This window comes from Sardina pilchardus, chromosome 11 (genome assembly GCF_963854185.1).
Source record: "Sardina pilchardus chromosome 11, fSarPil1.1, whole genome shotgun sequence".
Lineage (NCBI taxonomy): Eukaryota > Metazoa > Chordata > Actinopteri > Clupeiformes > Clupeidae > Sardina > Sardina pilchardus.
The window spans coordinates 18,574,415-18,594,555 of NC_085004.1; the positions used below are offsets into that span (position 1 = coordinate 18,574,415).

A 20,141-nucleotide genomic window follows, 5' to 3' on the forward strand; every position below is an offset into this window, starting at 1 on the left:
ATTGCATTTTTTCACTCAAACAAATATTTAATACCACCCACAATTTTGTAAAAAGAGCATTTATTTCAAAGTTTGTCCGCTTCGTAGATTGAAGCACATCATAAAGCAACAGTACAATGTTCATAAAATATAAGTGTGATGCTGTAACATTTTTCTTACATGTTGAAATACTGATATCTGTATGTATACTAAAATAAGAACTTTTAAAATTGTACAAATAGTTACCATAAAATTGACATAGAAATTAGCCATTTTTTTTCTTCTCACTGCGACAGGACAGATTGCTATTTTCTCACAAGGGAGAATAACATACGCCAAAAAAGAAACAAAGAAATGAAAACAATTGCAAACAATAAGCAATAATCAATAAAATAATAATAGTCGAATAACAAAAAAAAAGAGATTGACGTGAACCAATAGGCGCAAGTTTGATCCTCAAGAGACATATCTGCACACAGCACTGTACATACGCTATATGTATTTCAGCTTGCTTTAGGATATATTTTTCAAGTTACAAAAAAATGCACTGCGTTGCAAGAGTGTCTGTTATTTAAGGCGTTTTCTGAGCTCACAGGTTTTTCTTAGTCATTGATCATTGGTGAACGTGGGCAGGACAAGAGGGAGTTCTTCTCGATTCGCGCAAAACACATACTGAGTCACATTTTTGCTGTATCCGTCTGGTTCCGGTTGGCATAAAAAGAGGACAATCCATTCAGCAAAAAAAAAGAAACAGAAAACTCCATAGGTGGAATAGAGGCCAGTCATATGTGACCAGTCCAAGTTCGTTGTGGTGTTTTATTTTTTTGTGTTTTGTTAATAAGGCAACTGTTTTTAAAATCTTCTTTTGTTTCCTCTTCTGCTTTGTGAGCTCATTCACAGTATCAACAATCCCGTGTCTCTCTGTGACCTACATCCTCATTGCTCAAACCTGCGAACCTACAAACAACAGAAAGTGAACTACATTGTGATTGATTTCTCCCCGTTCTCCTTGCATCTGCATACAAGCAATTTACATACATCCCACAGAGGTGCCTCATTTTATTATTATCTTTTTTTTCCATTATTATTACTACTTAATACTTTCCCGCTTATTCTCTCTCTCTCTCTCTCTCTCTCTCTCTCTATCTCTTTCTCTCTAGTCCATCAACGTTGTATTCCACCCTTTATTTTTCATTTGCTAACCCCCTCCATAATACTTTCTGTCCTTTCCCATACAGGGATGAAGTATACCACGTGTATACTTGAAAAAACAAACAAACTAACTAAAGTTTACTATAAATAGATGGATTCATGGTATACTTATAGTAAACTTCACACACTACACGTAGTTAGTTGACAGAGGAAGGGAGGGAGGAGGACCGTATAGGTAAGGAAAGTGGAGGTGGTGTTAAGGGGGACAGGGAGGGAGGGAAGGTGAGGGGGTGTCCATCGAGCCAGGCGACGTCAAGGTGGCGTTAAGAGTTGTCGTCAGCCGAGTCTTTGGTGCCGTACAGATCGGCCAGCTTCTTGAAGCGCGGCCCCCAGCTTTGGAGATAGTCGTAGTCCAGGTCCGAGTCCGTCGTGACCGACTCCAGCGAGCTGAGGGAGCCCGCCACGGAGCCCCGGCCCTCGTAGCCGTAGATCTGGATGGAGTCGTAGGGGGGCGCCGTGGGGTCATTGTCCGCGTCCGAGATGCGCGTCTTGATGAAGTCGTCGACGTCCACGCTGTTGGCCACGGGCCGCGAGCCGGGCCTCATGGGAAACTGGAGCTCGGGCTTGATGTCCTTGCGCGGCAGGAAGCCATTGGCCCCGTCGGGGTTCTGCAGCGTGGCGATGTCGAAGGCCTCGGTGTCCTCCTCGCCGCCGCCCTCGTCGTCGTACGTGATGATGTTCTCGCGGATGTCCTCCTCCTCGAACACGATGAGAGGCTCCTTCTTCTGCCGTCGCAGAGCCACAAACAGCACCACGATCGCTGTGACAACAAAAGCACACACACACACACACACACACACACACACACACACAAACACTCAATGAGAAAGCAATTCACTCTCCTCCACAGATCACAGGAAATTACCTTTGAGTGTGTGAGCAGCCGTACCGATGGAAGAACATCTATTGTTCTGTTCTGTTGTGCTTTGGGACTTTGGTGGAGTGAGCTACTGTACACTTGCACATCAAAACAAAGGTGCAATATTGATTTTCCCCTTCAGCAACCTATTAAACTCAGTTGACTCGTAGGCGTGTAATCACCAACGTGGGCCCGTGCTTGGTTAATAAATAATCTAATCATATGCTAAATATTCTGTCAAGCATCTGTTCCGTAAATACTTTAACTCTCCTGGTGAGACTGTTGAATAAAGATGTGTGTCTCCGTACCCAGCCAAATGTAAATATTAGAAATGGCATTCCCCAGGACTACAGACAAGTACATAAACCTGACAAGCATCTGTAAATCGTAAATGACTTTGCTGTTTTGCACTGTTTACAACCAGATCTGAGAGACATCACGTCTGCATTATCGGCAATTTCTCTTGTCGTACTAACACAGACACATGGAATATGACTAGAATAATCATTTGTGGCGGTGATTATGTTCATGATAATACAAGTTCTCACAATGAGCTTGACGATGATGACAAATATTATATAACAACAGTGATGAGGAAGATAATACGATACTAAGATGATGATGATGATGATGCTTATAATGATGTTGATGATGATGATGATGATGGTGATGATGATGACAGATAGCATATTAACGAAAATGGTGATGATACTGACGATAATTTGAACAATGGCATAATGGCTGACGATGCCCTGAGAGCCTTACCCAGCAGAATGACGATGCAGGCCAGGATGGCGATGAGCGCCCCGGTGCTTAGTCCAGCGGGCAGGATGAAGGGCTCCACGTTGCAGGACAGGATGGTCTCCTTGCTGTCGCAGCTGCACACGCGGATGGTCAGGGTCTGCGTGCTGCTCTGGGGAGGGACCCCGTTGTCATTGATCTCGATGGGCAGGAAGTACATGTCCTGGGTCATCCGGCTGAAGCCCTTGCGCATCACGTAGATGCTGGCTGTGCTATCTGTTTGAATGTCAGACGAGGGGAAAATAAACACAGGCAGAAAAGGTAAGAGACGAGATGAAAGGGAACGTGCACAAAGAACAAAGAACAGATGCTTAATACAAAGGCTGGAAGGTGTAAAAAAAAGATGGGAGACAAAAACAAATCAAAACAAACAACTAAAAAACATTGCAAACGCTAACGGCGCTAACCGTGAAACAGACCGTCCACTGTCTATCTCCCATGGACAACCTGCTGAGGTGACTGTGGAGTGAACACTCTCACTGGGCAGACCTCCCCAACCCACTCCAACCCCCCCCCCCACCCCCCACAGAGAGAGAGAGATGGGGGAGCAATGGGGTGAGAATCTCCCCACCGATAGCGCATTCATGTTTAATACCCTGCACATTTATCAGCTTTTGGAAGTGTAATCAAAGTCCTGTGCTGGAAGGTAGCTCGCTGGCGGTATTGGTTTTTATTTGAAGCTGAGAGAGAGAGACAGAGCAAGAGAGAGGAGAGATAGGGAGAGAGAGAGTGAGAGGGAGAGATGGAAGGAGGGAGGGAGGGAGGGAGGGAGGAGGGGGAGGTAAGGATGGAACGGCGCCAGGCTCCGCTTCCCCACCTCAGTGCAAGGTCACACTCCCAGCAGAGATGGAGTGAGTTCATTTAGGGGCCTGTGGCTGTGTAATTTTCTCTCCCCTAAGCGCCCTATGTCGCCAGCCCCCACCCCCCCATCCTCCCCCATGCTTCAGTCAGATCCAGAGAGAGAGGGAGAGGGAGGGAGGGAGAGAGAGAGAGAGAGAGAGAGAGAGAGAGAGAGAGGGAGGGAGAGAGGGAGAGAGAGAGAGAGAGAGAGAGAGAGAGAGAGGGAGGGAGAAAAAGAGAGAGAGATAGAGAGAGGGAGAGGGAGGGAGAGAAAGAGAGAGAGAGAGAGGGAGAGAAAGAGAGATATAGAGAAAGAGAGAGAGAAAGAGAGAAAGGGAGAGAAGGATGTCGGTAATGATATGGCTGCCGTGCTCATATAGCATGACGCGCGGGATGGGCTCTCTCCGTCCAGCACCATCCATTATAGTTCTATATTGCACTCTGTCAAGGAGATTACCATCCGCTCAGCAAAGTATCACTTTGCCCCCAGTCTGAACAGCCACGACGTCCTCTGGGGCTATTCTCTGGCCTACAGCGCTTGTTCCATTGCATGTGAGGAACCATCTTCAAGAGACCGTGGACACTGCCTTATGCAATGATATGTGACAGTACAAGGAGAACTACCCTTCTGGGCATACCTGCACATGTTGATGAAATAAATATTGATTTTGCACCGCAGGATCAAGGGTATGATAAGATGTATGCGATTCTGTATTCATTACCATAGTGCTGCTATCAATAATTTAATATAAGGCAGTCCACCTTGCTGAAGTTGGGTTGCAGTGTAGTGAAATGTATCACTTAATTTAACAAAGTTCAGCTTCCTCACTGCAATGATTTTTTAAATATATATTTTTATACCCACATCACCAGTGCATGAAAAGCACACTAATACGAATTGATTTATTAATTACAAAAAAAAACAGAGAATAGCCATTATTCTAGACATGCCATAACATAAGAAATGGCAGTACATTAAATGAAACAAAGCCAATATTTGTGAGTTCTGCTGTGAATGTGGGAAAAAAAAATAAAAAAAATAAAAACACAGCATGAATCCTTGCAGATTTCTTTTCATATTTTTGGCACAATGTGACTCATACACTCTGTTGATGCTAAGGTAAGTGTTTGAAGTCCACCATAATTCCACTCTAATTGACAGCGAAGGAGAAAAATGTCGGGGGCTCAATACGAAGAGGCAAAGACAAACGCCAGTGAGAGAAAGATGGTGAAATCTTGCTCAAATCATTTTGATAAAGCTCATCTGGCTCGCCATGAAGCCAGTAAATCGTGTGGGGCTCAATCTGTCTCCCACATACTGTTGGCTTTTGAAAATGGCCGCTTAAACCCCCACTCATTTCCTTTTTCATTAAATAAGATCGAATTGGGGAAAGAAGCCATCGTTCTGCCTGCCAACCATCTCTGCAGACACCTCGCTCCGTCCTCTGACTGTCTGGGTGGGATTTATCTGTGATTTTCAAATATCTCTTTAAAGAGCAATTAACATGTGAGTGTTTCTCGTCAAACAGGGCTGCGAGGCAGTGACAGCACGGTTATCCCACATGGTCATCCTTTTAATGAAGAAAGAACAGATGACAGCAAGCTCAAACAGGGAAAGGGTGGTGGTGGTGGTGGTGGTGGGGGAGAGCTGGCAGACTAGCTATACTGGCACAAAAACACAGTCATCATGGGGGGAAACTTTGAATAGCCGTATGTTGCTAAGAGTAATGTCATCCAATCATTGGTTTAGCAGAGCGCTAGAAATTACAGACTGTGTCTGTTAATGACACCCACCATTACTCCGCAATGAGGCAAAGTTTGTTCTACAAGTTGCAAACATCTGATGCACAACATGTTCCATGATAGAAGATGCCCAAGTTTATATCTGATCCACTCTATGCTTGATAATATTATTATTGGCATTTCAGACTGTGTACTAAATCCCAAATTCTCAACAGATGACCCGATATCTCGTCTTAGTGTTCCCACACATTGTTTGTGATTGCAGGCTCAACATTAACAACATCTACAAGGCCACTAAATCATTGTATTATGAACTCCATTAAGTAAACATCAACTCTCCCACCAAAAGAATTACCCCGTGGTATGCAGCAACAACAATGTTTATCCTCTCCTACATCCTATCTTAGACAGACAGATCGATAACAATACAGGATAAGACAGACAGAGAGAGAGAGAGAGAATGGAGAGAGAGAGAGAGAAGTGAGAGAAGAGAATAGATAAACAAATTAAAGATACACAAATGTACTGTTCACTCTCCTAACTCCCGGCCATGAGTCACCTTCATAAGCAAACCAGTTGTTATGGCCTTCTCTGCTCTAAGGGTCAAGCAGGAAATTGTGTAAGATGCTGTTGGGTGGATACAAAACGTGATGGGCACCACCCAACTGGTCCGAGTCCTGGCACTTGACTCTTCCAGCACTAGTCCTGGCATTGGCCACCCTATGCCCTTACACAGATGGGCAGAGTCTCTATGAGATCACAGTGACAGCAGTGGCAGCAGCTGTGCAGAGGCCTCTTTGTGGGTTAGCGTTAGCGTCAGTGTCTGGGGAAATGGCGTTGTCGGCAGGATCTCTTTTTGGACACTGTGATCAGACATCGGGAAAGACTCACGCAGGGGAGAGTGACATATGTGCCTGGAGAGGCATTGTTTGGGGAGAGTAAAAACGATTAATAAAGGCTTAATTGAATGGAGACCACCAAATTATGCTGCACTGCCTGTCCTCGCAAAGGGCGTGAAAGACATTTACTGACTCATACACAAGGTCTGGCCCATCTGGCATTTGGGAATCAGAATGAACAACAGCCGCCTGACCAGAACATTAAATAGCTTGAAGCTGGGAGTTTGAATAATTTTCAATTTTGGTTTGAAAAGAGGTCATGAAATGGTTTGAGGGGTGGAATCGTTTAAAGAGGTGTGTGTGTGTGTGTGTGTGTGTGTGTGTGTGTGTGTGTGTGTGTGTGTGTGTGTGTGTGGTGTGTGTGTGTGTGTGTGTGTGTGTGTGTGTGTGTGTGTGTGTGCGCGCGCGTGCGTGCGTGTTTGTGTGTGTGTGTGTGTGGGGAGTTAATGTTGATGTGCCACTCACCTTTGTTGTCCTTCAGAGTAAAGTTGTGGTTGTTAAGCACCTCAGGGGGCAGGCTGAACGTGAAGTACTGTCGGTGAGCCATCTCATCCTTGTCAGTGGCACTGACTGTCTCAATGAGCTACACAGCGAAGAGACACAAACGAGGCATGCTGGTGAGATGACAGTCTTACCAGAGTGATTAAGAGCTGGTTAGCAATTTTCTGTTCAATCACAGTTGCAGTATACAGAGAACGTAAACATGAGAGAGATACGCATTATGCCAATGAACCACAATACTATCACTCAATCTGCATGCAAAATTCAGTGGATTTTTTTTTTTCACATCTGCTAGCAAACAGAATCCATGAAAAATGAACATCCATAAAATAACACTGGACCAGAAATCCAATGCTAAGTTAAACTTGTGGATTGTGGAAAGGTTGTTTTGGTGGTCCAAACATAAGTACATATACTTCCTGGATTTAAACTCAGGTTTGAGAAAATCACAACATACTGTACTGTAATTATTGTTTATGCTTATCTTGTGCTTTCCTGCTTCAGTTATACTTACTTTTCCTGGTACAACGTTCTCACAAACAAGAACTTCATTATTCGTGGCGAATTCTGGTGGGTTGTCATTCACATCTTTGACTTTGATGTTTACTCTAACTTTTGAGTCTTGGTGGTGTCCTCCTGTAAGAACAAACAAGAAGTTAAATATTTAAGTTTTAGCAGCCCACAAACTCTAGTCAGATCATAGAGCCTTAGTCAATAACAACCCAAGGCTACATAATAAGTGGGGAAGGAATGTGTCCTTAGACAAAAAGCTAAACCCTCCTCATTACAAAAGCTTGCGTTTGATCAGTACAGCTGCATGAATAACCAAACTCATCAAATCATCCAAAACGCACAAGATGAGAAAGCATGCTCGTCCACAGGACCGTAGACCACACAGAAATACCAAACACACCCCTCCAGAGAATACGCATAAATACATGTATGACCGACTTTTTTTCTTTCTTTTTTTTTGGTTCAAGATTTGCATGTGCAGCGTTGGGGCTAAACGCAGCGACTTGTTTTTTTGTCCTTTTTTGGGTTGAAACGGGTAAATTGTGGTCGTCTGCTCAGAAGCACTCCGGCGTCAGCTCCACCACATGAGAGTAGGGAGGGAGTTAATATAGGGACCGGCTCAACAAAAAGAATGTGGGATATGCGTGTGTGTGTGCGTGTGTGTGTGTGTGTGTGTGTGTGTGTGTGTGTGTGTGTGTGTGTGTGTGTGTGTGTGTGTGTGTGAGAAAGAGAGGAGAGAGAGAGAGAGAGAGAGAGAGAGAGAGAGAGAGAGAGAGAGAGAGAGAGAGAGAGAGAGAGAGAGAGAGAGAGAGAGAGTGTGTGTGTGTGTGTGTGTGTGAGTGTGTGTGTTGCTGTCTTGTGGGCCCGCTTTTTCATTTCTGACCCAAAATGGAGGGTTACACTACACCTACCAATCTCTGTGGCGCTGACACTAATGTTGTGCCAGGGCTGGGTCTCGCGGTCCAGTGGACGAGTGGTTTTGATGACGCCATCCTGGGAAGTGATGCTGAAGAACTGACCCAGGTCTGTATAGCGGGGAATCATATACCTGCACAAAAGGGACAGAAAAAATACATTGAAAGCATGCTATACACCCTTTTCTCATATTGTAAATAAACTATCTAAGGCTACCCCACCTCCAATTAGACCAACAACTATGGTAGATACTTTGGATGTCCTGTTTGGAGTGAATAGACTGCTGTATGGAGTGCTCATTTAAAGAGGAGCCATCATCACACACAAATTAATTTAAACAAATGTATGTGACCGTGACCGTAAACACATTGGACATTCAGTGCACACAACGTTAAGATGACAGTGTTATCTGCAGCATAACCCCAGACCACAGACGTACCTGACAGGATTGTTGGCCGTGTCGGTATCTCTGGCGTGCACTCTGCCCACCACCGTCCCCTCGGGAGCGTTCTCCTCCACCTCGAAGCCGTAGCTGGCCTCGTTGAAGACCGGGGGCTCGTCGGCGTCCTCCACGCTGACCTTGACGGTGGCCGTGTCCTTGTACGGCCCCCAGGCCATGAAGCGCGGGTCCACGTGCGGGTTCGAGGCCTCCACCTTGACCGTGTACGTCTTCTTCTTCTCATAATCCACCACCTGCGGCGGCACACGGAATGACCACAAGGTCAGCATACGGGCGTGTTTGTGTGTGTGGGCGTGTGTGTGTGTGTGTGTGCTGAACAAGCATATCAAATCAGCTGTGATGAGTCGTGGGCTGGGAGCAAAAGCGTAACAAGTGGTCTTGAGGCAACACTGTCATATAATATGACTGCATGTTGTATCCCAAGACATCAAGAGCAAGATGCCTACTAATCTAGCGTGTCTTGTATAATGTAGTCTCTCATTTATTTGTGCTCCAACACATTGCATTGCTTTTCCACTGTTTCAAGGGGAGAGGCTAGAGGGCGCTGTTGCAAAGAGAATAGCTCTGCATTTGAATGGGAGTCACACAAACAAAGTCCAACCGTCTTTTGAAAAGCGAATCATCTTCTGAGCTAACCTGCATCAGCTGAGGCAATGGCAGGGCATGCACTTGCGCTAGCGCTAAATGAAAGGAGTGATTGTATTCTGAGGAGGGGCACGTGACATGTTTCCCCTCCAAAAAAGAAAAAAAAGAAAGAAAAACACTTAAAGCACCAAGCAGACGTTCTGAGACGAAGACTCCATGAGAACCACGCGCCCACCTCTTGCACGTGCCCACATGTGCTCAACAATTAGCCAGCTTCGCTTGTCACAAATTACTCCCGGGAAAGAGCTCAGGGGTGGAAGCGGGGGTGGGGGGGGTCTCAGCGGTATGTTCCAACCCTCCTGCCATAACCCTGCTGATTGGCCAAAAGTTGTTTTCCTTGGCTCCCCTCATTTTCCTCTCCTCTCTGCCGCTGCTGCTGCTTTTTTCCCCTTTTTTTTCGTTTTCTTTCTTTTTTTTTTTTTTTTTTTAATTCCTTCTTGAATCTCTTTAATGAAGCTGCCAACAGTGGAAACGAGCATGACCCAGTTCTCTCCCCCAACAGGTCGGAAGCAGCTTCTCGCACCTCTCTTGACAACCTGGGTCTCCCCTTCTCTCTCTCTCTCCTTCTCTCTATCTCTTTCTCTTTCTATCTCCCTCTTCCTTTCTCTCCCTCTCCCTCTCCCTCTCTCTCTCTCCCTCGCTTTGCGATCCTTTATTTTGGCACCTAATAACTCTATGGCTGAGCATAATCAGGGGGAGATAATATTCACAATAACGCTGAAGCCCCCTCCTTAATATGCAGCACACACTGTCTGCCCGTAGTTGAAACAGAATACTTGATTAAAACCCCGGCAATTCCGTCAGTAATTTCGACTTTAATTTTCAGCATGCTTTGAAGAGCAAAAGGTGATGATTTCCCGAGAGGTGTGTCAGGGAGGCATTATGTTATTGAATGAGGCTGTGGCCTGTCAGCCTGATTGTTGCCGGCAAGCTGCTTTGTCTCTCTCTCTTTCTCTCTTTCTCTCTCTCTCTCTTTCTCTCTGTCTCTCTCTCTCTCTTTCACACATACACACACATATACACACATACCCTCAGGGGTATTTGCGTCATAGACAACAAGCCTTATCGGGGCCTGAGGTCTTGGCACCTCAGATAGGTGAATATTATTGACAATAACAGACACACACACACACACACACACACACATACACACACATACACACATGCACACACAAACAAACACACACACACACACACACACACACACACCACACACACACACACACGCACACACACACACACGCCGCAGACATACAAATCACCAACAGCCATTCTTCTTGTCATTGAGCCATTATTTTCTCACAATTCAATTTTTCACCTTTTCTCCTCCTGCCATTTCCATTATCTGCCATTGATAGCTTTTCTTATTGTTTTGCTCAGCGGATGGGGTTGGTGCGGGTGTGGGGGTGGGGGGGTTGGTAGGGGGTGGCGCGGGTGTGGGGGTGGAGGTGCGCTCGTAGCGCCAGCCGGGCCGGTCGAGGTGAGCGGGTAGGCGGGCGCGCGTGCGGAGGCCGTGCCTAATCCCTCTCAGGCTCGTTAAAGGGGGTGGAGGGGCGGTCACGCGCACCGGGCAGTTTGCGCGCAGCATTTCAATGACCGCCATTCACTGCCGCGCCAGGAGTCAAACACCAAGGGCGCATAATTGAATGGCTCCCTTTTTTTTTACTTTTTTTTGACAGACGGGCCACTGGACTTTGATGGGCAAACGACTCTGGACTGTGCGAGCACTCTGTGTACTGATGTACTGATAACAGCAATTACACCAAACACCACACACACACACACACCTCTCTTCCTCCCCTGTGAATCTCTCCACATTATTTTCCATATGTTTACTTAGACTCTGTCTCCTCTGCTGCTCAGGACACAACGCTGAATATGTACAGGGAACTCAAGGATAGACAGAGAAGTGACCTTCAGGTACAAAAAAAAAGGCAAGAAAAAACAACCGCAAGCTTGGGCCATACATGACAAAAACCACCAGGGGTCGCTGTTTGGTTTTTGTCTTGTATGACCCTGTGCCGACTGGGGATTTGCTGTTTGCTGAAGCCAACTCTGACAACCACCAACAGGCTGCCGAGGACACAGACAGTCCCCGAGCCCCAGGACCAGCGCAGCCACCCCCCCGGGAGGCCCCTGCGGTCAGAGTGCCCCGGCACCCTGACCTCCAGCGGCTGGTAAACGTCTGAATAATCTGGGAGCAAAAGCTGCGGGCCCAGCCGGAGCAGCCGGGGAGCAACGGCAAACAGGGGCTGCCCTTGAGGCTGTCTGCAGGGGGGAAAGGGGTGTGTGTGGGGGGGGGGGAGTCAGTGCAGGGGTGGAGAGAGGGAGGAGGGAGAGAGAGAGAGAGAGAGAGAGAGAGAGAGAGAGAGAGAGAGAGAGAGAGAGAGAGAGAGAGAGAGAGAGAAGGAAGAGAGAAGGAAGAGAGAGTGTAGAGACCCCAGAGTCGTCCATGAAAGTCAATGCTCATCCCAGACAAAATAAGATGCCCGGGCAGAGTCATTGCAATCACGGAGTGGAACGGTGAAAAATCATTCCCCATGCTCCCTGCAGAGCCTCTCTCACACACACATGCACACACACATACACACACACACACACACACACACACACACACACACACACACACACACACACACACACACACACACACACACACACACACACACACACACACACACACACACATACATATATATATATATACTCTCATATAGGCACAAGCTTCATCCCTCTCTCTGCCTAGCTGTCTCTGGCACTCACACACAAACACACACACCAGCACACACACATGCACCTATACTCTCATAGACATGTGGAGAGGCAGACACACCACCATCCCACATCCACACATTCAATTACAATTCCATTCCGCGTGAAACGCAGACCTGACCTTCTCCTCCAGCCACTCTATCTGACTCAAACACCTTTTCCAAGATCCGCACACACATACACACACACACACACACACACACACACACACACACACACTCACAGACATCCTAATATTCCCAGCTGGGTCCTCGTCGTCGTGGCTCCGTGTTTACCTTTTTCAGCTTGATGACGGCCTCCTGAGTCTCGGAGTCCTTGTTGATCTCCAGCACGGCCATGCCGTCGCCCTCCAGGAAGCGGTACTCCACCATGCCGTTCTCACCCATGTCCGGGTCCTTGGCCTTCAGCCGGCCCACCTCCTCCCCTGGGACCTTGTCCTCCGACACCGCCATGGTGTACACGCCTGGGAGAGGGGGAAGAGAGAGAGAGAAAGAAAAAGAGAGAGAGGAGAGAGAGAGAAGGAGAGAGAAAGATGGGGGACAGAAGAAGGGGGCAGTTGAGTTGATGGCTGACGGTCGAGTCTTTGAGTGAGGAATCCCTAAAGAGTTTCCTCCTCGAATGAGAAACCCCACGGGGCCCCACTGTAAGGACCACGAGGGTTACAGACAGGAAGTGAGCTATCCCTGTGGAGCTCGGTGGGTTATGGGACCTGGGGTCACGTGTCTCCGTCTGATGTTGAAAGCCAGTGGGAATGTATGGATGTGCAAGGTGGGGGGGGGGGGGGGGATGACTGCTGTCTGTCTCCTGGTGAGGTGCAGCCTGCTGGTCTCCATGGGATTTGTGTTCACATATTACAATCAGGATAGGAAGTGTCTGGCCGAGAGCCTATATATATGTGTCTGCATGTGGGACATGTGTAGAACAAAGGATTATACTTCCGTAGTATGGTGTGCGTGTGTGTGTGTGTGTGTATGTGTGTGTGTGTGTGTATGTTTGTGTGTGTGTGTGTGTGTGTGTGTGTGTGTGTGTCGGCCGGTCTGTCTGCACGTGTTCTTTTTGGGAGTTGGTGTGTGCGGTGTGGCGAGCGAGCAGACACCTGCCCGTGACCGAGGCAGAACAGAAGGACCATATGGCTCCTCCGCCCTCCCCACACTCAGCCAACGGCTTCAGCTGCATTTAAAAATAACTCCCACACAGGCGGAAGCCATTCGAACGGGTGGGAGAGAGCGAAGGAACGAGAGATGGAGGGAGAGGGAGAGAGAGAGAGAGGGAAAGAGGGAGTGAGACAAAGAAGAGATGATACAGTAGAACGTACATAAGAGGCTGTTGAAATACGGAGAGACGGGGAGAGAGAACGAGGGAGGGGAAGTGGAAAACCGAGAACAGAAAAAGAAACTAACGAGCCGGGAACCTACTCAAGCACAGCTGAGCCAAGAGTGCCTCCATCTTATGAGAGAAATGGTCTAAAGTAAGAGCTCAGAGGGAGAAGGAGGAATATGGTGAGAAAAAAAAAAGAACATGTAGGTCTGGTAGTCATTCATTTTCATTTTCAAAGGGTAATCACTGGTGTGCTCTCAAATGAAAGACCGAGCTTTTCGGGGAGACGCAGCGGCAGAATTAGAGAGCACTTCTGCGGGTGGAGAAAAGCAAAACCCGCATGGACTCCAAAAAATAAAAATAAAAAATAAAAAAGAGACAAAAACCCTCCCAAAAAAACATTGATGTTGCGTTTAGCCCGTGGCCAAGAAAAAGTCAGTCCACCTCGACGGTAGAGATAGAGCTTCCTGTTGTTCATGACTCAGGGGGTCTGGGGGCGGACGGAAACTCTCTCGCTCTCTCTCCCCTCAATGCGGTTATTATTTCAGGTGGTTGGGATCGTCCCGGTAGCCAAGTCCCGGGCGTCACCGGGCCGGGAGAGAGAGAGCGTTTGGTGTTTTGGGCTGCACACTGCGGGGGAAGGCTGTCGGGAACGGGAGGGATTTTTTTTTTTTTTTTTTTTGGGAGCCAGGCTTTGTGAATGTCAGCAGTGCCTGTGCTGAGCTGGGCTGGGTGTTTCAGCTGAACGATAATAGTAAAAAAAAAACGAAATGTAAAAATGCAGGCGAGGGAAGGAGGAGGATGAGGGACCACTGCTGAGGAGCCTTGGGGCTGCTGTGCACATTCAGAGGAGGAGGAGGAGGAGGAGGAGGAGGAGGAGGAGGACTGGCGAGCGGGGTGGAGGGACGGGTGGAGGGGCTGAGGGGGTAAATTTATGGGGCCGATCGCTCCGACAAAAGACGGATAAAAATCTCGGTGTTTAGTGTGCAGTTGGGGCGCCACGAGGACACTGCAGGAGCAGCAACCCTCCCTCTGCCACGCTCTGCTGCTCCCCCACATTCTCCACTCTGAAGAAACAATGCTAACGCTAAACGCACTGAGATGGGGATAAAAAAAAAAAAAACTAAACCCCCCTCGCTCTATTCGCCTCTTTCCCTTTCGTTTTTTTGTATGAAATCTCGGGCATCACCCCGCGGCGGCTGAGGCCCCGGACGCTTAAACGCGTGTTAATAGCGGTGGAATAACAGCGTGGCATTTTGGGGGACGGCTTCCTGTAAACAAGCTTCATCAGGATTAGCGGGGCTTTTGACATGGCCCTGGAGAAAAGCAGCGGAGAGGCGGAGGGGGGGGGGAGGGGGGGGGATGAGCGGTGGGGAGAACAGCCGGCCAGCATGATTCCATGGCCAGCGGCGTGGGCAGCAGGGATGCGAGGAGGGGAGGAGACGACGAGGCAAGAGGAGAGGCGCTAGACGGGGCTAAAAGCGACGCTGTCTGCCCGAGATGCCAGCGCGCGGCGGTCGGCCTGATGTATGTGCCACGGGAGAAGCTGGAGACGCTATCTGAGGTCACCGTTAACAAAAGAAACGCGAGGAGACAGGGCGCGAGCACGAAACGGAGAAGTCCACAAAAGACACGAGAGTTTAGAGACTGTAGACCAGCAGAGAGAGAGAGAGAGTGTGTGTGTGTGTGTGTGTGTGTGTGTGTGTGTGTGTGTGTGTGTGTGTGAGAGAGAGTAAGAAAAATGGACTGAGATAGAGAGATAGAAAGAGGCAAACATAGAGAGATAGAGTCATCCAGATAAGAAAGAGAGAGAGATAGAGAGAGACAGAGAGAGAGAGAGAAAGAGAAAGAGAGAGAGGGAGACAAATAGGCAGGAAAGGGATAGCTTGGGCTGCACTTACTCTGCGGGAATTTGGGAGGGTTGTCGTTGACATCGGTCAGCGTGATTTTCACCTCGGTGGTGCCGGACAGGCCGCCCATGTGTCCTCCCATGTCCTTGGCCTGGATGACCACGTCGTACTCCTGTCTGGCCTCTCGGTCCATGTTGGGCAGCGCTGTGCGGATTACGCCTGGAGGGGGGCAGAGGGAGAGGGAGAGGGAAAAAAATTACATTAACAGAGAAAACACACACACAAAAACACACACACACACACACACACACACACCACACACACACCACACACACACACACACGCACACGCTCGTTCTAAATCACCGCGGACCTGACCGTGACCCCGGCGGCAGGCAGAGGCGCAGGCCGTGTTGGAGGGGCCATTAGCACCACATGGTCCTCTGTTGTGACAGGTGCCATTTCAATCAGGCGCCTGCACTGCTCGCCTCTCCCTCGCCTCGCGCACGCATTATCTTGTGGGCCCCAGAACGGCACGGCAGCAGCATCCTCTTCAAGGAAAATGGCCGCCGCACTGCAGCCTATCAGCCTCCCTCCGTCCTGTCTGCGATTCATTTTGTTGTTTTCTAACGCTCTCTGTCTCCCTCGCTTTCCCCCCTCTTTTGCTCTCTTTTCTCTCTCTCTCTCTTTGTGTGATTCAAAACGAGTGCACTAGCTGGGGCCTGTGTGCAGCCTGGTGTGAGTGTATGTGTGTGTGTGTGTGGGTGTGTGTGTGTGTCTCTTTCTGCTGTCTGCAGTTAGGGAGCTAACTGGCTCTCTCGCATCATGGGAGAATATGGTGAAGCTGCTTGTTCGGCAGTGATATTTAGCCAGGCTTTGTGCATGAAATGCAGATAAGCCTGAAATGAATTAGAGACGAGGGTTGGACGTGAGCCAGAGAAATACCCAGCTCTGGGTTATTAGCTGGTTTTACTGTAGCCTTGCAGCTCCCACTCTCACACAATTTTACAAATGAGTGCACTCACAGACCCACACCCACACCCACACACACACACTCACACACACACACTCCAATGAGCATACACATAAACTTCGTCACACACATTGTTTCTGACACATGCATGTTCACAATTTTTATGTTTCTGACACACACACACAGTTTCTAACATGTGTGCTATCGCTCTCTCACACATGCACATACTGACTGACACACACACACACACACACACACACACACTCCTCTCCTGTGCTCCCTCCACAGCCAGCCAGTGGACGTTTTCCAGGGAGGTTTTCCTCCTCCATCCAGGATATTGCCCAGCTAATCTGGCAGCTGGCGTGTTTGTTTGGCAGAGGCAAGGCTCACTTGCTCTCTCCTCATCTAAATCCCACTCACAAGTCAAATAGCCCCTCTCAACAACACACACACACACACACACACACACACACACACACACACACACACACACACACACACACACACACACACACACACACACACACACACTTTACCTGCCTTGTTCTGGACAGTAATCATATCTGACTCAAGAGATGCCCAGCGGCAGAGTGTACTGCACGGCGTTTCACAGGGAGGATAAAACACACACACACACACACACACACACACACACACACACACACACACACACACACACAATGGGAGAATACGAGCTCTGTGTTTCGGCATATGAGCATGAGTGTGAAGTATCTTTGTGTGTGTGTGTGCGTGTGCGTGTGCGTGTGTGTGTGCGCGCGTGTGTGTAAGTCAGTGTCCAAGGTGATGAGAAGTGAGGTTTGTGCTGTAGTACCTGTCTGCGGCTCCACAGAGAAATAAGGCTGGCCCTGCAGGATGCTGTAGACCAGTCGAGCGCTGTTCCCATAGGTGGGGTCATCCGCGTCAGACGCTGTCACCGTGATCACAGACGTGCCTGGGGGAAGAGGAGGAAGAAGGGAAGGAAGGAGGTAGAGAGAGAGAGAGAGAGAGAGAGAGAGAGAGAGAGAGAGAGAGAGAGAGAGAGAGAGAGAGAGAGAGAGAGAGAGAGAGAGAGAGAGAGAGAGAGAGAGAGGGCGTAAAAGATAAAAAAAGAAGGAAGAGAAGAGAAAGGTAAGAGTAATGTTCTGGCTCTGGTTGTGTACCATGGGGCTGTTTGGCGCATGATTAATCCAACATATAGCATATCTCTACTGTAATTATAGGTACACCTTCACTCCCCCTAGACTGGGAAGATGATAATGGTGTGAATAGTGCCATTAACAACGTGTTGCGTCTATTCCTCAATTTTAATTAGCAGTTTGCAATTGCCATTACGGAAATGCATGGTACTAAATGTATGAATTAATGAATAAATGCAATCATTACTACTTATATGAAAGCCATGAATGTGATTGTGTTTGTGTGGCTTGAAATGGTTTATTGCTACATTCATTGTGTGTGTGCCTGTGTGTGTGTGTGATGGCAGACATGAAGATGTATATTTAGGTTTAGATGAAATCAATATGTACAGCGGCTAAGTCCTCTGTGGCACACATAAGGTTGTCAGTGGATGGTGACAGATCGTTACTTAGTGACAGGCCTGCATTATGGATGATGTATAACATTGAGGTAGGAGGGAGAAAAAGAAATGCACACAAAATCTCTCTAACTCTCTCTCTCACACACACACACACACACACACACACACGCACACACAGAAGCCCCTTTCACATTCAGAAACGATACATTAGCGTTTAAGAAATAGCGGGTTCAGGGGATTTCGCAATGTGAAAGGTAGACGTGTTCTGGTCCCGGGGTTGTCTGAAGCCGGTTTCAGAGGCGAGTTATGGGAGGCGTTGCCTAGCAGCACGTCACACGCAATTTGGGAGTGAACAATGACGTTAAGCATGCCTTGGACCCACTGATCTATAAAGAATACCTGGATAGAGCATCTACGTCAAAATTCTGAAGCCTACATGGGGGCGGCCATTATGGGACCACTTGCCATAGGAATGCATAGACAGTAAAAGACAGTAAAAGAATGTTGCCGTTCTGCAACAATGGAATTGGAACACCTCGCCGCCATTATGGGACCACTCGGGACAGTTCCATTGGCTTCATTGTTGATGGGTCAGCAACAATGAGATAGTCTATCCAGGTATTCTTTATAGATCAGTGCTTGGACCTCGGAGATAAACTGATAAACACAACTGTCATGCTAGTTCTACGTGGTTTAGCTTCCAAATGATGGCGGGCCACTTGTTATGTTATTTGAATGCCAAATGAGGTCCTTTTGTCTGTCGAAGTCATATTTCAGTGCGCTGAGTCCTGAACAACTTCTGCTCTGACAGTTAGCTCGTTGGCTAGTTAGCTATCATTAGGCAAACTTTCTAGAAAGACGTGTTGCTGGCAGCAGACGGTTTTGTTAACCTAGCAACAATAAACACTTGACCGAAGTGCTGAGAAAAGGAGGTTCAGGGCACTCTCAGCATAAAAAACGTGATTGTTGGACACACATATATGGACACAGCAGCTAAAGTTATCCTAGTCTCTTGTGTGTTTCCTGTATTTTAACCTCCTGCCTGGCTAAATACGTCATCAGTCACACACCCCTAATAGCGGGTTGACCTCTGTTCCTTTCATATTCAACACGGCTCGGCTCTGATACTACCCCCCGAGACGGGTTGGATTGCCGAGGCGGGTTGACTCCCCACCCCGTGTCGTCAATGTGAAAGGAACAGCCTTAACGTTAAATTCGGCTGATTTAGCGTTAAATTCGGTGAATGTGAAAGGGGCTAGAGAGAGAGAGAGAGAGAGAGAGAGAGAGAGATTTCCATGCACAAAAGACCAGTTACAGTCACTAACAGTTGTACCTTTTCTAAAGTAAACATCGAAAGCATTCACACACAAACTTCTCTCTCTCTCTCTCTCTCTCTCTCTCTCTCACACACACACAAATACACAAACACAAACACACACACACACACACACACCCATCCACACGACCACCTAAATGAACACGAACAAACCAGCCATCATTCTGCACAACAACATCAACAGCCCTTACAACTCACTTCCTCCATCTCACATTTCACAGGCCTGAATAATGCATGCCGATCTGAGGCTTTTCCTGCTTCTCCCGAGCCTGTCGGTTTGGAGGGCGGAGAGGAAAAAGAAACACCCCTGGGATGTAGTCAGACATCCACCCCCCCTCCACCCTCCACCCTCCACCCTCCACCGCTCTCATCCGCCCCCCTCTACGCCCCCTACTCCACCAGTCGTGAGACATGCCCCACATCGCCGCCCGCAACTCACCGACGTTGGACATCTCGGGGACCCGGGCGTAGTAGGGCCCGTGCAGGAACTCGGGCGGGTTGTCGTTGATGTCCTGCACCTTGACGATGAACTCGGACGGCGGCTCCAGCGGCTTCATGGTGTCCCGGGCCACGGCCTGCGCCGTCAGCGTGTACTGGGCCTGCTCCTCGCGGTCCAGCGTCTTGGTGGCGTGGATGTTGCCCGTCTTGTCGTCGATGACGAAGATGGTGCCCGCGCCCTCCCCTGAGAGAATGTACTTGATGTTGCCATTGCCGCTGTCCACGTCGGAGTGAAGCTGATGAGGGGGACGGAGAGACAGAGAGAGAGAGAGGGTTAAAGGGGAACCATGTCTTAAATTCGGAGCAGACAAGGCAGCAGATAGATGGATATATCAGCAGTCAACAATGCTCAGCTGTTTAATGTGTGTCTATTTGCTGAAGACTTCTGGGAAATGTAGTTCAAAGTTGATGGGACTCAAAGAACACCAACCATATGGCTTGCCATGTCGGACTCATACTTCCTTGTTCTACATTGCAGGACACATGCCCATG

At 48.2% G+C, this 20,141-nt stretch overlaps 1 protein-coding gene across 1 annotated transcript; it reads right to left on the reverse strand.

The window, feature by feature from the left end:
- Positions 1 to 43: 43 nt before the first annotated feature.
- Positions 44 to 19,876, reverse strand: cdh11 (cadherin 11, type 2, OB-cadherin (osteoblast); the record flags this gene model as incomplete). Its single annotated transcript, XM_062549591.1, is given in 10 exon segments — positions 44 to 1,951; positions 2,816 to 3,067; positions 6,799 to 6,916; positions 7,349 to 7,470; positions 8,259 to 8,395; positions 8,702 to 8,955; positions 12,415 to 12,602; positions 15,358 to 15,525; positions 17,111 to 17,230; positions 19,591 to 19,876. Coding segments are annotated over 10 exon segments (2,142 nt in total), but the record flags the coding sequence as incomplete, so codon positions are not given.
- Positions 19,877 to 20,141: the final 265 nt, after the last annotated feature.